The sequence below is a fragment of the Strigops habroptila genome, chromosome Z (assembly GCF_004027225.2).
Source record: "Strigops habroptila isolate Jane chromosome Z, bStrHab1.2.pri, whole genome shotgun sequence".
Classification (NCBI taxonomy): Eukaryota; Metazoa; Chordata; class Aves; order Psittaciformes; family Psittacidae; genus Strigops; species Strigops habroptila.
The window spans coordinates 8,027,843-8,046,115 of NC_044302.2; the positions used below are offsets into that span (position 1 = coordinate 8,027,843).

Here is an 18,273-nt window from a genome sequence, read left to right on the forward strand (position 1 = left end):
TTATTTTTGCAACCCAAAGGTGCTACAGCATTTTAAAAACAAATTATTCAGACTTAATCTTGCACAAGAAACTGGTCTGGAACTGAACATGATGAGAATCCACATTTCCAGAATGCCTGGATGCGACACAACCATATCTGAAGGTGGTACAAAGTACTTAAACATAGTAAGAAAATTGCAAGAGAAGACATCTACTAATCTCCTGGCATCAAGGAAAATTTTTCTCTGGTGTTAGAAGTCAGATTCACAACACCCCATCTCCTGAAGGTGTCATTTTTCCAATTACAGCAGAGGAAATTGGAAACCAAACACTAAGGTGAACACTGCAGAGCAAACAAACTGAAACGTGATTCTTAAACAAGCCTAAGGCAGCATCTGCTACACTCAGTGCACCACAAGTAAGTTTTGGAGTAGAAGGAGGGGAAGAGTCACCAGGAGATAACAACCTCTTTTACCCTCAGAATCTCTTATTTTCTGCAACAATTAGCAGAGTGGGGGGTTTCTCCTACTCCCTTGCAAAACTGTGCAGCTGAAGTGGATCCCAAACTCAGTGCTGAACCTCCATCTGGCGTAAATCCTCTTCAGTTTAGTGGAGCTACAACATATCCCAGCCACAATCCTCGCCCAGAAGGTATAAACTCTATCTGAAAAGGTAAAACAGCCAAGGAAGAGTTAAGCACTGCCTGTCTCTGACCTGACCCATCTGGTGATTCAGGGAAAGGACACGTGTCCTCTGGGGAGTGCAGAGCTTCAAAGGCAACAAGAAAGGCCTTCAGAGACTGCAGCCTGCTTTGGTCAGGGAAATTAATTTTGTGTATGACCGCCAGGCTTTTGTGTTTGATTAACACATCATGCTCTGATGTAGTGTCTGGAAATAGACTCAGGCATGGCACTGAGACTCTCCTGAGCTGCTGATGGAGCACATCCATTGCTTCAGAGGCATTCAGCGGCACAGGGTGGCTCAGTGTTGAGATATCTTGTCTCGCTTTAAGTGAGATAGCTTGGTTACTTAAAGCAGCCTAGACTTGGTTACACAGAGTTCTGTGTGAGCTGATTTATTCCCTTCCTTGGCTGCTGGAGATGAAATAAGAGGAAAGCACTTCATCAAATGCTATGAACTGCAAATATGAAAATAGCAAGTGCAGTCCTGAGAGGTATTAGGTAAAGACTGCAGCAAAGTGGAAAGTACTAATGCCAGTGTACAGTGTGCTGGCCAGGACCATCAGAAGAGAGGACTAAATTCTAATTATTCACATTCAGGAAGGACTGACTCAAACACCAGAGTGCTATTTAATGTGCTCCTACCTGCCAGGTGCAGATAGACCTAAATTCAGTCTACCCGTACAATGTTTAAAAGCATCAGGGATGCTGTGAGACCTATATAAAAAGGCTCTGGCTTTCATACCAGCTTACTTCTGCTTTACTCCGAACCAACTATGTATCTGCCTGAACCAGTGTCTGTAGGATGACCAAGGGAACAGACATGTGACCGTACAAAAAACGAGTATGAACAAACAAATCTACTTTCAGCCTGAAAAATACAGGCTAATGAGAGATTTGATTCTGAGCTTGATCTAGCCATAAACACATATACAGCCTGACCAGAAACACTTGAAAAAAGTGCCCCAGGAGGAAAGAATAGCTGATTTTAACTAATAGACAACATCATAAAGATATATTAACTGCCCACAAGTGAAGTCTGGACATTGAGAAAGATTTCTCACTGAGCAAGAAAGAGCAGAGCGAATTTGAAGGGATAAACACATATGTATTTTTTAAGAGTAAATTTGATAATTCTCTTGAAAGGGTTCCTATATGCTTCCTGTGATGGCAGGTGACCAGATTTACTAAAGAAGTGCCAGGTTTTTGTCAGATAAAATATCACCACTTCAGTGATTCAGTTTGGAACACGTCCTCAAATATTTGCAATTTATGCAGGGGAAACACAATAAAAAAGAAGGTTCCTGCCAAGCAGTAACCAATCCTGCCAGGATGACCTAAATCTGTTGCCAAGTCAGATTTACCCTTCAAATTCAAACCTGAGAACTGCATCTGTAACTTACTCTGCTTGCGCTTCCTTGGCTGCTGAGCCTGAGAGGGAAGGTCAAATCACAGCTTCAGGAGAGTAATTGATGCTTCTGCGTTAAAGCAGCTTAATTTTAGCATCTGTGAGATCAAAATGCTAAAGAATTGGCTAATACTTCTGCCTTGCATCAGAGGGATTAAGTGATGAAATTGAAGCATTTACACAATCTTGGTAAATGACCAAAGTTTTGTGCTCTAAATATTCAGAATAGGAAGTACATAAAGAGCAAAGAAATAAGCAAATGAGCGTAATGGCTATCTCTCACAAATCAAAATCCCTGATAGAATTCATTTTCCAGGTAGGTACCAGAGATAGAGGCTGGATTTGTTAAATCTAGAAGAGAAGAACCTAAAGATTCTTTTTGCTTTGGGTTTTTTTGTTGTTTTGGGGTTTGGGGGTTTTGATTGTTTGGGTTTTTTTGATACTGTCCTATATTTATACTAATTCAGTAACTAATCCAGGATACGGATTACAAGTTTACATTAAAAACTTTAAGAACAAACTTTATAATCTCATACAAGCTTGTGCTGTGACCTTCACTGAATGCACTGACTTCAAGCAGTTTTCATTTTAAAGAACTAATTGCTTCATACAGCAGATCAGTCCCAGCGGGGTGCACGCTACTGCTCAGTCTTCTCAGTGTATTTTCTTCAGGTGCTACTTTGCTTCACTGGAAAAGAAAGACCTAGGAGCATATTTGTGAAGGGAGTTACTCTACAATTGTCTTACAGTCATTTCAAACATTAATTACAGAGTTGTACAGTGAAGATAGGACGTCATGTCCTACAGTAAGTCATATGTTCTTGCAAAAATTGTATTAATTTCTATGTATGTATAATAGGAAGTTTTTGAAGTTCAGCATTAGCTGACTTCCTCCTATTTTAGGTATCAGTTCAGAAGGACACTTAGACATTTCTGTAGCTTTAAGTATTTACACCCTATTTGTACTACACAATTATGTCTTTTGATAATTATTGAACTGCGCTGCTACTCCATGTAATGGTTTAAGCAGAAGAGTTAAACGTCCTGCCAAGCAGAAGCCTGAAAGGAGTGTATTACAACTACTGTCCTTGTAAGATCTTGGTCAGTAATAGCTCTAGAAATAACAACAGAATGCTTTGCAAGGTATTAATTTCTTGTCAAAATCTGACTGAACCGTGCAATGCAATTGTGAGCCTGTACCATGCTTTTCTAGCAGGCACCTAGCATTTCTCCAGCCTACTTCACAAGTCAGTCTTTCTTTACCGCCCCTGTCTCAAGAGGGAAAGAGAGACAGGAAAACCAAACCAACTCCCAAAGCAGCCCCCGTTCCAAACAATCCAAATCAACAAGGAGGCCCTAGGAAACAAAAGCAAATACAAACTCTCTTTTCAACCCCGCTTCTAAGCACTGCCGCCAGTCCTCCTCTTCAGATGGAAGGCTACAATATACAAACAGTGTCAGCAGAGTCTGTGTGTGTCCACCTCCTGGTTCAGAGAGACAAAGTGCTTCCCTACAACCAGCCATATTTCCTACCATGCAGAGGGAAGACTACAGGATCCCTGACCTTTCAGCTGAGTGGCTGGCAAGGTGGCTTCTCATTTAGTATATGGAGTAGGATCCAAGTCTCTGTAAGAGAGATAGATACATAAGACTTTTTTCAAGATAAGTTATTTTGGTACATTTCCTTCTTCTCTACATCATCTTCTGATGTTCCCTGGCACTTCTGTAAGTAAGCAAACTGACTTATCTAAAGCATCCTGCCAGACATTAAAGGTTACTGTCACATACTAATCATACCCCAGGCACAGATGGGAAGACAATTGCTATAGTTACCTCACTACTAAAAATATTTAAAACTGAAAATAAGGCCATAAAAATAAACTGAGGCGATACATAAGTAAAGGTCCTAGAGAATTTTCCCTGACCTATTGAAAAAGTTCAGGATCCTCCTGAAGAGGAGTATGAGCCAGAACAAAGAACCTCACAAACTTTTGAAGCAACAAGTTCTTTTTCATAAACTGCCTGAAGCAGCTAAAATAATGATCTTGCATAATGAGAAAGGAACAATTACAAACTTCTAGTCCCACAGGGAGCCTATTGTCTCTTTAAAGTGTTCCGGAATTTCTATGAGATTTAGAAACAAACTGGACAGGTTTCCCACTTGCTGAAAGTGTGAATGGGTCTTCAATCTACTAAAAGGAATAGCACAAAAACTACCTCTTCCCATAGAAATTTCAGTACAGGTTTTCTGTTCTATTAACTAAGAACTTTGTGAGAGTGAATTGTTCTACTGTGGCTGTTAAATTTTTCAAAGGATTAACAGACATTATTAGAGAGGTTTAAAGAGCAACACAGACCCCTCTGAAATCTTTATGTCTAGTTAGGAGAAAAGAAAACATTCCATGCATCTCCAGAGTGATATTTTACATGTAAGGCCTGTCAAGCAATGGGCAAAGATTTTCCTTTCCAATTCTAGCTATACATGCTCTTCCCTTAAAAGGAACAGCAGGCTGCGTGAGCCATTCTCCACCATGGCACAACGATCAGCATCCTGCAGGCTAGCCAGCCCTGTCTCCCTCTGACATACATTCCCCCTGGATCATACACAGACCTTTATCTGACATTGGCCAACTTGGCTGTTCTTCCTGTATCTTTCCCTTGGAAACTCTGTTTTATTTAGCTATTTAGAATGTAATGAATCTGGTTTCTCCTTGTTCTCCTGGCAGTCAAGCAGGACCCATCCTTCCTTTAGCTTCTTTCAGAGAATATCCCCAAGCAGCTACAGCAGAGGACCACTCAAAAGCTGCTCATTGAGCATCTGTGATAAAAGAGAGGAAGCCAGCTGCTCCTTACAGACACAGACCAGCACAGAGGTTGGGCACTAGTGAAGACACCTACATGAGAGCTGGTAGAGCATTAACAGTGCTTAGGGAAGAGAAGGAAGAAATAACAGAGGTCAGTTAGGTTAGAAAGAGGAAGAGAGAAAGAAATAAAGACATTTAGCAAAGACATTTTATCTCAATAAGGAGGAATTCATTTTCTGTAGATACATGCATATATATCTAGAAAACAGCCAAAAGCAAGGATTGTGTGGCCTCTTGTTTTAGCAGTCCTAAATTCCACATAAGAAGATTTAATATTAAAGAACGATAGTCAGCCATAATGCTCTAGGTTGTACTGTGCCAAAGCATAATACGATTATAAATTCCATTCATTTACAGAAGTATTCCAAGAGGACCATTTACTGCAAGCAGGATTACTGTTAGCTAAAAGTACTTTGTACAGGGAACTCATGAATTTATTCCTTTGATTACAGCCTTCTTTTACATGAGAACCTGAAAAAAGGTCTAAGGGCATACAAGTAGGGATAAGGTGTTTAGGGCTGCTCACCAGACCTCAATAGACAACAGAATATTAATGTAGCATAAATAAGGCATAACAGGAAAAGAGAAGAGGTACTCCGGTTTGGAAGGCTGAGATCTGCTAATGCGCTCAGGTTGTGAAAGCTGTTTTATGGAAAAGGACTGCATAATTTCAAATGTAAACAAACTCTCCTGACAGTATCTTAATAGTTTGCACAAGCTTAAGTACTTTCCAAAGGAGAGAGATTTTACTAAAAGATAGTTCAAGGAACTGGTAACACAAAATGCTGACTTCTTATTTCATTGCATGGCTAGGTATTCCACCAAACTCATCCTACTACTTCTTTGCTCGTGTAACACAGCACTCCCTTACTAATGATCCAAACTACCACATGTAGCAGCCACCATCGAGTGAGATTCAGCAGCTGTATATTTTCCTCAGGGTTGGCACGATAATGCTTCTCACTGCTTTTCATCCCTCTGCAACAAAGGGGAAGAAGAATTTCACAGAGAAAGCATCACACACACACAGAGCATTTGCAGGAGTACTCCAAGAGGGTCATTTACTGCAAGGAGGATAATGGTTACCTACAAATACCATGTTTAGGGCATTGATCTATTTATTTGTTTCATTATTGCATTCATTATTTATTCATTCCTTTCAGCCTTCTTTTACAAGGTGCGTTAAGTTCAGGAATGAAACGTGTGGGACAGCACCTGATCCTTGATCTCTGACAACCAATCAGGGGGTTTGGGAGGGGTTTTGGGGTAGAGTTTACTGTCAGAACATTTTTATTTCACCCAAAGCTCTGCCAACCATTTGCTTCAGTGTTTTGATGGGAAAACAGATGCAGTTCCACTACAATCCCTCCCATAGGGAAGTCTGATCTCAAATCAAACTGTAGGGCTGGCTCATTTCAGAAACTGAGATGCATCAGACTGCTTCAGTTACTTGGTGACAAGAAAGTAAGAAAAGTTCCAACTTACCACCCCACCTCCTGCAGAGTGGACCAGCACAGACATGCCTTCTCTTAGGTTAGCAACTTCAAAGAGCATCATGTAGGCAGTTACAAAGTTCATGGGAAACGCAGCAGCTTCAGAAAAACTCATGTCATCTGGGATCTTGTAGACAAATTCGACTGGGGTACAGACCACTTCAGCCCATGCATTGTAGTTTACAAAAGCCATGACTCGGTCTCCAATCTACAAACAAGGAAGAAAATGTTGAGGATATGGCTGCAAGTGAGACTGTAGAGAGCAACTTGTAAGACCTGCAATTCTCCTGCTCAGGCTGTGGGTCACTGACTGAAGTTAATGTTGCTCCCCATCTTTGGCAAAACAGCAGTTAAGCTCAGCTCTGCGGTTTTACCATGTTTTAATTGCATTCATTTAAAAAGTTGAATTTAATAAAAACATCCAAGTAAAGTTAAAGCCACCTCTTCTTTTGCTATACTACTTCTCTGAGGGAGCAGTCTTTCATCATCACCAAGAAATTATCTTTTCCTAGCAGAGCTCTTAAATAATACATGGGGCTGTAAACAATGAAAACAGCATTCTTACTAATAATCAGGAAATTTGCTTACAGAAAAAAAGACCCCCAAAATTAGGAAGAAAAGGTTATAAATTATATTTATAAGATGCATGGAATAAACAAAATTACACCAAAGATAATTTTCGCTTTGCTTTCTCAGTCTTCACACTAATTTAGATCTACTTTTGCCCTCTGTGGATTGAGAAGGGGAGGCCTTGTACTCTGGTACCAGAGTACATGAAAGGGTTCAGACACCACTCATTTAGAAGATAACACCATCTGTAGCCACTCTCTACTTTTATTACCTTAATAACTGATTCTACCAGTACATTTCCATGATTGTAATTTCTCCAGCCACATGTCAGAGCAGAATTTGATCCAGCAACGTCAAATAAGCCACCTTAGATGTCAAAAAATATACCTCTGGATTCTGGGGCACTACTAAGCCTACAAAGTGAATTTGACATGATTTAAAGGAGCAATGAAATACTTCTTTTGCAACATTTCTATACTCAGTTTCTTTGGAAAATATATACTAGTGGAAGAGTATTTCACTATGGAGAAATAAAGATTTTATGTTGATATTAGATACAGTTGGTTGCTCCTAGGAACCTCTCAGAACGTCCAGGCACATCAAATTTATACATTTGTATAATGGCCTTCATTGCAGCTCCAGGTTTTTAAACTGGAGATAGTGACTCCTCACAGATGGGCAAGAATAATAACAAGGCAATTGGAGCTGTGAGGCTCCTGCAGAGGCACAATCAGACTTGGAAAGCAGCTCGTGTAAAAGCAGAAATCGGTCTGCTGGCACTACTAGGGAGACCCACAGTGAGCAAACCTTCACAGGCAAAGCTCTCAATAACTGCTTGTCACCAGCAGCTCCTACACACCTTTTACCTTACTTTAGACCTCTTTGCCTTTCTGTAATAAACCAATAAAAATAGCATCCTTAACCACGAAAGGAGCTCTTCAGTGGGGCCACAGTGTAAGTAATAAGGCAGGAATAGCATGACACTTCAGGATTTAATGTTTTAACTAATACTAACAGCAGCTGTCCCTCTAAAATACCTTAAGTTTATCTGCCTGATATTCTGCATCTTACATTCTACAAATACCCACTAATATTTTAGAAATACTATTGGTTGTTCTTGGACTACTTCAGCTATATTCCACAGTAACTGATTAAAGCTCAACACCTTTACCTTCAGGGACACATTTATAGCACAAGCTCATTTTGGTCTCCCAAGTACTTGTCATCATTTTGGGATATTGCAGGTTTGCTAAAAGCTAAGGTACTGCCGACAGTTCTGAAGGGTTTGTCTCTTTCAGAATGAGGATGCCGAAACAGAACTGACATTCCAATTTTCACCGAAATGCCTCCTCCTTTTGTAAAGCATATTCAAACTAATAGTGCCTCACTGGTAACCACTCTGTGGTTCCCTTTTGCTGTTAGAGAAGCATCTAAAATCTAAAGTCTGGTATGATTAATTAGCGAAGATGTTAATATGCCCTATATCCTTGCAAACAAATATAAATGATTACCAAAATGAACTCAGAGAAGTCCCTCTTGGTGATTCCCAAGGGATTTCTTAGTAACAATAAATACCATATTTTACCACAAACACTATACGGAGCCTAGTCACCATCTGAGATTAGGCCTTAGCTCCTGAGAATCATCGCCACAACTAGAGAGATAGGAGTCCTGATCAGTTGAGCTCAGTGGAAATCAGTTTTCCCTTTTAATGGGAGAAGGAATAGGCATCACACCATTATTCCATGAAAAAAGGCTTTATTTCACTGTAAAGTATGTTCTTACTGTCAAAAAGGACTGCCATTCAATGCTGTCATTTGTCATACAATAACACAATCACAGCAAATGAAGACGAGAAATTGCTGATAATATCTCAGGCGTAGTATCTCAGGTAAAACAGGCTAAGGGCCTGCAAGACACATTTTACTAGAGCACGAAATGCCCGCTTTAATGTGGCTTCAACTGAAAGAGACCTACAAAGGGAAAGAAAGTCAGAAGATGTAGGGTGCAACCTTTGTCATTCCTGCCATTGCTCTGGACAGTGGAAATAGCTTATGTCAAGGAGATAACAAGCATCTGGTGTGCTGCTATTCCATGCAACATATCCATAAAGAAACTGACAGAACATTTTTGCATCTTCTTCATGGTACTTCCTCCTGCTTATGGGCTTCTACCTGTGCAGAGTTATTCTGAGCGTTGATCTTCTTCTAGATCACTCAAACACTACCATGGCTATACAGACTACATGCAAAAAAATTAAATACCATGCTTGTTTCCATTTCAGGGAGTACTCCCGAGCACAAATACACTCTCCAGTCAGAACAAAGACCCAACTTTAAAAGAGATCTACTATATTCAGTCAGGTGCAATGTTATTCAAAAAAGCACCGTATGCTATAGCCTCACAATGCCCTTTAAAAATAGCAGAACTTTTAAACTGAGACTGCTGATCTAGAGCAGAGACTGTCTGTGCTTCTTTCACAGAAAATTCTTTGATATGGAGTGTAACTATAAAGCAGAGATACTAGAGTGGAACAACTGAAGCAGTAGAGTTTTTAAAGCAGCAAAGTCACTGTTCAGTTATTGTTTGTCACAAAAAACATTGGAAGATTTTGACTTGTTTCAAGGCAAAGATGAAGCAAGAAGGGGAAGGTAGAGAAATGTCCTAAGAAGAGCTCATCACTGAGACCCTACCAGAAACTAAATTGGCCATTATCTTCACTCAACTGAGAAATCTTACATCTTTTCCAGAAAAGCAAAAATGTTACCTTTAAATAAAAATATTTTAGGCAATTGCCTTACTCAAGATGCAGTAAGAACTGAGAAAATGCAATTACTTGATGTCAGGACTAAGATAAATATGATTGGATTGACATGCAGTTTCTATTTCAATATTTTTCTATCTACATAGGAAATAAAATGCAACATTGGGGGGAATATAGATGTTTAACATCAGTGATGGAATAGGACGTAGGACAGAATGCTGTTTATATGTAATAAGAAATACAAAAGAGTACATAATGCCAACCAGTTATGAAAGCTTTATTATATAAATTAACTCTTTGTCATTTATCACTATTCTGTTAGGTGAAATAGATCCTTTTGCTGAGTGATCGTAAGTTATACACCCAGAATCAGGGTTCCAGTTTTATCTGCATTCCATGAATGCACACGGTTGTGAGAATCCATGCTTATGTTAGATGGGGGTCTTGTTAACTCAAGATCAAAAGCTGGAACTAGAACCAGCAGCACATGGGCTTTGAGGGACAGAGCAATAGTGACAGCAAACATGGCCAAGAAAAGAAAGTTAACAAGTTAACTCAATTTCTTTTACTTTCTCAAAGCATATCAGTCATGCTTTCCAGTTCCATCACAATACACACATGGCATATGTGATTTTTCAGGAACTATTTGAAGGAAATGACAGTGGTAGCTTAAAAAACTGAATCAAGAGGTAATTCTCATGCTTGGGAAGCAGCAAGGAAAAATTGCCCTTTCAGATCTCAACAGGGTGGTGAAGGCTGCTGTTGCTGGCAGACCAGAAGGGATTAGGGACAACATACGCAGTGAACCAGTGATTATTTAGTCTTCTTGCTCTGAAAATAAAGAAAATATTACCTCAAATCCTTTCACGCTATCCCTGAGAGCTTCTACAATTCCAGAACATTCAAACCCAGGAATAAGTGGCGTCTTCGGAGGATTGTCGATATTCCCCTGTCTCACCATCAAATCAATAAAGTTCAAACCACTGTAAAACACAGGAAAAAAATAGAATCAGGACTATTACTATAGATGAAGGCAGAGGAGGAAAACTTGACCTGAGTGATGGGAAAGCCAGAAGACTTAAGGCCATCATTAAAAAGCTGGGCTCCACAGCGTAAGAGGGACGCAGCAGGCATTCACATTCTTCACATGTGGAACAGACTGACTTTACGCTGTGCTGTACAGGCCTTGGAAAGAAAAACACACATACATTAGCCCCTAAGCTTACAAGACTGTTTGGGAGTCACCTGAAGAGATTCACAAAGGGCATTTCAAAAGTCAATACAGTGAAATATTATGATTTCTATAAATGCATTATTAGCTGGCAAGTAAACCCAGTTCAATTTAAGAAAAACCCAAACATTGCCCATTATAGATGTTTTCGGCCAAGAGCAACCTGATGTAACTGTCCTAAACTCTGATGCGACTCCAGGAGTGAATCTCATGTTCATTCCAGGCAGGAGTCCATACTTTGACATGAACTTACTAAGTATCAGGTAGGCTGTTGTTTTAAACCTGTTCCTCCTGGATCTCTTTTGCACAGCTTTGCAAAGGTTATTTAGGTCTTTGGAGCCCTTAGAGCTGCTTCTCAGAAAAAACACAGGTCTTTCCCTGTAGCCTTCATTTTGCAAAAATCTTGAAGCACCTTTGCTTTTTCTTATATATAGTACCCAACTTTATTAAGTAAAATTTTGTTGTTTTCTAGGCAGCCACAAAAAACACAACCAAAAAAGGCTCCGTTACCTACTCTCTATATACGTATATATGTACTAATTACTGGTACAAATGCCATACACAGCTAAAACTCCTCAAACTCCTAACTAGCTAATGCTTCAGCATGAATCCATTGTTCCAAAACACAGCACAGTATTTATTGTTAGCCAAAATTGCTGCATACTAACTCCCCCGACTCTTCGAAGCTATGCACACAGCCAGTCCTACTCAGGCATATGATACCGGCAACTGCTTGGATGCATAAAATTACTGATGTGCACAGAGCTTTAGTCAGATACTAACGAAGCAAACAGATTGAACAGACCCAACAAACAAAAAGACAGAGTAGACAGACAACGTAAGCCCAGAGACAAGACAGCATTCATAACATGTAGGTCACTGGCAGGGGGGGAAGGAAATTCCACCGAATGTAAATATTTGTAATTGTGGTGGAGGGCTTAAGAGCAACCCAAGCTCACAACTCTAAGCTTTGTAAAAGGAAGATTACAGGTTATGTTTGAAAAAGGTGATTTTCACAGTCTATCTTGACAAACTCAGGAGAAAAATTAAAAATAAAACCAGCAAACAAAAAAACTCCAATACGCCCATACACAAAGCTCATAACATTAACCACATGGGACGTTAGGAGGTCTTCGGCACAATTAAGCTGGGAACTTTGGAATGATTTTAGGAAGGCCACTTCTTATCCAGTGGCTATGACCACCTCCTACATCCCCACTGTAATGTTCATAATGAAAGAGAAATTCCAAATAACAAAATGCCTGCTAGGCAGTCATCATTTGGGAAAAAAACGAAACCAAAACACAGCACAAAACCAAAAACCCCACACCACACATGGTGCATCCGCTGTCTGTGTACATTTAACTTCAGTGATGATCATTTGAATACATCTATTCACACTGTGCACATTTTACAAAGTTAACTTTTTTGACATTCCTGCAAGCAAGGGCAGCCAAAGGTATAACTGTGATGTGGAAACCTGTGTAGGAACATGCACCATGATGTTGTAGTAAGCAGACAGATAGATATGGCAAAGACTATAGCCATTTGATAACGACTTTTGATTACAAACACATTACTGCTGCTCTTTCCAGAAATATTCATTCTTGCAAAATAACTTGCCAGACAATTTTTGAAAGGGCACATACTCAGTTTTGCACCTAACGACATAATACTAGCAATTCAGTTCTGTTCTAGTTCCATTTCTTTTTCATCTGTCTTTATCCTCAATAAAAGGCAGCAGTGTTAAATAAAATAGAGAGCTCATCTCTATTAGAATGAACTTACAAGACTAGATACTAGAACAGGTGTGATAAGGAAAGAAAAGACACTGCACAAGGTATGTACCTAATCACATCTTTTTATCATTTTAATTACCAGCTGGAACAGAGAGTGTTGATCAGCATTTCTAATCATTTCTAGTAACTTTCCAGGGAGTTTCTTCCTCATTCGCTTCGTCTTTCATTTTATATATGTTTACATGTTGTCATATACCTATTTCTCTCATACAAGAATTTATTTCTATTTTTCTCCCGTTTCAAATAAGGACAGAAATAAGTTGTTACATTTTACCTGCCAAATTTGAACAAGCATTATCAACACCAATAGACCTGAAAGAACAATTACATTGTTTGGTAAAACCAGCATTTTAATTTTTTTTCCCTTTGAATAATCTGGAGGTTATTCAAAGATGGATGGCTACTTTAGTAATTACCTCCAAGACACCTAACCTTATCCAGTCCCCCATTGTGATTTAACCTGCAGCTGACACAGGAAAAGGGAAGTTTAGATGGACAGAACATCACAAGAAAATACGTCTCATGAAGAGTGATGGTTTTAGAGAATAAGCACAATTTGTTTCTTGTATCAGTACAAAACAGCGTAGCCTGTTCTGGCTGTAGCCAGAGAAAGTGGCTGAATTTAAGTAAGGGCATATGCAGAAGGAGGAGTGTAAATGCAAAGAGACCAGTGACAAAAAGTGCACAATTTCTTGCAGTCCTGTTTTTAATCCTAAATTAAGAGCTAAATGTAAATGAAGATAGGGAAAGATATGAATTACCAAGATCAATACATTGACATAGGGGTTCTGCAAAAACCTCTCTGTGAAAGAGCACAAATATTAGCATGAACTGCACAGACTGAATTACCTGCACATCTCTGGAGGCAGAGTTTATCAAACACAGAAGTATCTTTAAATTTGACTGTCATAGTCTGCAATGCTCCATCGTAACACCAATTTTGAGGATCCTGAATATCATTTTCTATATTTGTGGTTTAGCTTTGCTGCATTTTTATTTTCTTTAAGTGTGGAAAGTCCTGCAGATAGAAAGCTGTATTCTAGGCTTGCTTCACCATCAGACCAGCAACAGTCAGCTTGGTCCTCCTTGCTCTGTCCCATATACTCAAAGATGCCCAATATCTTCCATTGCAAAATACCAAATCAGACAGACCGTTCTTCACACTTTGTTTTGGAAAGATGCTGCTTTTGACCAGTCTCTCCTATTTCACCGTAAGAGTCCACTGAAATTAGTTGCTGAAGTTAATGAAATGCAACAGAGCAAGTAAGAGGACCACTGAGTTTTACATTCTTAGAATCCTCCCTCTTACCCCTGGCCAGCAAATTGCCCACCAATCTTTTTACAAATAAATAAATAGACAGCCAGACAGACACAGAGATAGATGGACAGATAGATAGATAAATGGAAAGGTTTAAAACTACCAGATCTCATGCTTTTTATCCAGAAGCACCCACAGTACATGAACAAGATTGCCTTTAAGAACAAAATTGATACACTATCTGTCCACTACTCTGCTATACTTATGATTTCTTTTATTCACTACCAGTTTTTTAAAGTGCTGTATCTCACAGTCAGCAGGGTCACTTCTGCCTCATTTCTCATGACGCACACATACGGCATCACAAGTAAGAAATTATTAGAACAAAGAAAAATAAAGGAAGGGAATTACAGGACACCATTCCTTATTCACACCCCCTATGTGAATTACTACTTTGGTTTGTTCTAGCTACTTGTTTAATATTTTAAACTATGCATACTAGTGTTCTGCAGATTGCAAATTACCATACAAACAAATACAGCAATTTTCACTACTCTGTCATTATCAATCAAAAATTATTTCAGGAGATGTGCAGAAGCTGTGACTCAGCTTGGACATCGATGGCTGTTCCATTTCTTAGTCACTGAATGAGGCTAACACATGACTCATCTCAGCTGACACATTTTCAGTTGGATCATTGATATTCCAGACCTTCAAAGGAATTATTCATTGCATGTCTTAGCGCTAATAGCAGCACAGCCTCCATCTCCTCCATCTACAGTACCATACTACAAAATGTATACATATGATTCAACTGGTTTCGCCCCCTAGTGAATGCAAAGACCACACAGAACTTTACTCATTCATATGTACTATTTATCATGGATGAACATATTTTACTTATAATTAGGATTATTCTTCCCCACAAGTTGATGGACAAAAATAATCATCTATAATGATGGTCAACTGCACAATTGATTGAACTAAAACATTATTTGTCATCAATATGGCTTACCAGAGCCCATCTCTGGTAAGCATGTTCAGCACGTGCATAAATGTGAACTACATGTGTAGCGCATACTACACTGGGCAGAGACAACAGTTGTTTTTCTCACTCAGCCTCCCAGACCAGACTGCAAGTCCATCATCATCCTGATCAATCTTCTGTATTTACAGACTCAGATCAAGAAGATCGGCAAATTGATTTTGCCTTGTTTGGAAGCACGCTCTGGTGACCTGATCACATTTCAGTCCTATGGCCATTTCCAGCCTGGAGTGCCAAGCAGATAGAACTGCAAACAGATGCAACACAGCCTACAGGCTCTTCTGGCACGAAGGGGAGCTTTCAAAACACACATGGCATCGTGCAACCTGGCAGTAACTACGAAGCAGTTGATGCCAGGTCTGCTGGCATCAAACAGCAAGTGTGCAACTCGCACAGCTCACTAGTGATAATGCAACCTGGGAAAGCACCTGTATTTGTACCAGAGCTAACTATTTCTATTTTACAGCCAAGTGTTCTTTTGCAGGTAACTTGCTACTTGTGATACAAACGTATCTACTCCTTTGATGAAACTGGAATTCATACTGGTACTGGAGATTCATACTGGTACTGGAGAGTGCTGTAAAACCCCCAAGCATTTAAAGAAATATGTCCATGTGCTCAGAACATTTTAATTTTGCATGTTAACTTTAATTCAATAGCTAGGAAAATAAAAAAAACCAAAAAATCACTGAAAACAACACAGCCTATTCTCAAACGGAATCACAGCCCTGCTTGACAGCAAAATGAGCTACCCAGCAGCTACTATGCTACCATTATTCCTTATATTCACTTAGAATGGGATTTCTTGCATTTCCCATTCTGACTTAGTAAAGAAAAAAATAATCAAATGAGAATGCAAAAAACCTCAGCTCTATTAGTCCTCATTCAGAGTGATGGGTATCACCATTTTTTATAGACAACACCTCAGGGTGGGGCGAAATACTTCCACAGGTCATTTGTGACTTGTGTAAGTATTACGATCCCTGTTAAGAACAGGACGGAAAGTGCAGTGTCTGAATAGGGCAAGACATCTGGCTACATTAACCTTCCAGGACATTCCAAGATCCACTAGATACATAGTTCAAAACAAGCTCACTGCCCCATACCAGTATCATTTTTAACTAAAGTTACTTCCAAAATAAACAACTTGGCCTTCACCTTGAGATTTATCTTCCAGAAGCACCATGTTTTCACATAGCAGAAAACGACAACAAAAGATAAATCCCTGACTAGGCAAAAATAATTGGGGTTTTGGTACATATCAAGTTGCGAAAACAATTCTATTTTCATGCGAAAAAAGTGCACTGAGAACCAGCTATCGAGGAAGAACAGTCTGCTCCAATTGTCTGGGGAAAACAAAAATTAGCCTTCTAGGAAAGCTCGTTGCAAGACGCTACCAGATCGCTAACCACTTGTCAACCGGGCACAGGCATCCGACACTGGCGAGTTACCCCCAGCTCCGCTGCTCCGCCACACCAGCGCTGAAGAAAAATTATAAGTGCTGTGAGTGATCCCCAGAAGAAAAATAACAGCCCGTACCAGAAGCGGAAGGGACGGGTGCTGAGCACCACACGCAAGCTGGCACCCACATTTCTCAGAGAGAAAACAACAAACCCCTAAACGCAGTTGAACAGGTTTTCCCCATTTGTCCCCGCTGGTACCGTGAACATCGATTACATTTCTTTACCTCCCCAGCTGCTGCTGACAGCACCCAAACCCAGGCTTCATCCCATGCCCAAGCGGCTCGGAGCCCAGCCCCGGGCATCAGTCGGTACCCGGGCACTCGGTGGCCCGGGGCAGGAGCCGCAGCGGCAGCTCGGAGCGGGGCTCCGCGCCGAGGGGAAGCCACGAGTGAGGGAAGTTAGTGTTAGTGCAGCAGCCGCCCGCCGGGATCACCCCGCACCCGGCCCCTCCGAGCCCCAGCACAGGGAGAGAAGCCCCCGGCCCCGCCCGCCCCCAGCGCGAAGAAGAGGGAAAAGGGTGATACTGGACCAGGCTTTGACGCGGATCTTCAGCTCCCCGTCCTGCGGCTCTGGCATGGCTTTCTTGGACACGCGGAGCTTGTTGAGCCCCCCGAAGGCGGACAGCACCACGGCTCTCATCTCCTTCGTGTCCGCAGCCCGCAGGCTGCCGGCGGCGCTGCCTTCGCTCGCTTCCTTGCCGCCTTCCTTCTCGATCATCTGCTCCGTCTCCTCGGCACGCTGCGCTCCCTCCTTGGCCATGGCCGGTTCTGCCGCTGGCTCCGGCCGCCGCTCCGGTGCGAGGCGCGGTGTGCAATGGCCGCGGGCGCGGAGCGGTACAGCGGTCCCCTCCCGCCGCCGCAATGCACCGACTAGCTGCGCAGCACCATCCGCCGCGGCCGCACCGGCACCGCGCCGCCCCTCGCGGAGGGAGCCGCCGGGGCCACTGCCGTGCCGAAACCCGTACCTGGCGCCAAGGCACAGCCAGACAATTCCCACACACTGTCACCTTAGGCTTGAGCACAGCCCGGAGCCCCCCAGGAGCACTCTAGTACCACATGAAAGGCTGTCGTATTGGACTGGCCTTCGTCCCGCACCCTGGTCCCCTCCATGCCCCACACCTGATGGCATCGTGGCTGAAATCACCACTTTAAGGTGTCATCAGGTCTTGATCATTCCTGGTCCTGAAGTTGTTCTCAGGGCCAACTAAGTGAATACCTTCAGCATCAGGATAATCACACAGGTGGGGAGTTGTGAGCAAGAGACCCAAGTTTGAAAGTTTTCTGTAATGCACACCTAAGGCTTTATACAATAGTTCTCTTCCTGGTGATAGCAGCCAGGCAGCTGAATGTAGATTTTGGGGGATCACTGGTTGTGGTTCCATGGGCATATAAACTTTATCTGTTGAGTTCAGCATTAGATGCCTGCATAAGTTTGTTGATGGGCCCTCAGTCTTGAATAAATCCCCTCCCTGCAAAGCCTAAAATTTTGCACCTATATATGGAGTTTCAAAACTTGTTGCAGCATCCCATGCATCTAGTGAGCATTCCTGCAGACCTCTTTGTGAATTCAGTTCCTCCACTAAACCCCCTGCAGCAGCTTAAGAAGTTCCGGGACCCTTCTGAATCACGGTAGGGATTATCACCACCATCTCTTGGGCTGTGGATTTGTTGCGGTCTGAGTTTATCGATAGTCCTTAATTTCACAATACATTTATTTCA

The 18,273-nt window shown here is 41.3% G+C and overlaps 1 protein-coding gene across 1 annotated transcript in view; it reads right to left on the reverse strand.

Annotated features, from left to right (window-relative positions):
• The window catches only part of VAT1L (vesicle amine transport 1 like), a 59,582-nt gene extending 42,176 nt beyond the window's left edge, over positions 1 to 17,406 (reverse strand). The window contains exons 1-3 of the mRNA XM_030470017.1: positions 17,085 to 17,406; positions 10,613 to 10,742; positions 6,418 to 6,633 (exon numbers count right to left, since the gene is read on the reverse strand). Of these exons, the coding sequence (XP_030325877.1) occupies positions 6,418 to 6,633; positions 10,613 to 10,742; positions 17,085 to 17,314 (576 nt within the window). The 5' untranslated portion in view covers positions 17,315 to 17,406. The remainder of the gene's footprint in view (positions 1 to 6,417; positions 6,634 to 10,612; positions 10,743 to 17,084) is intronic.
• Positions 17,407 to 18,273: the final 867 nt, after the last annotated feature.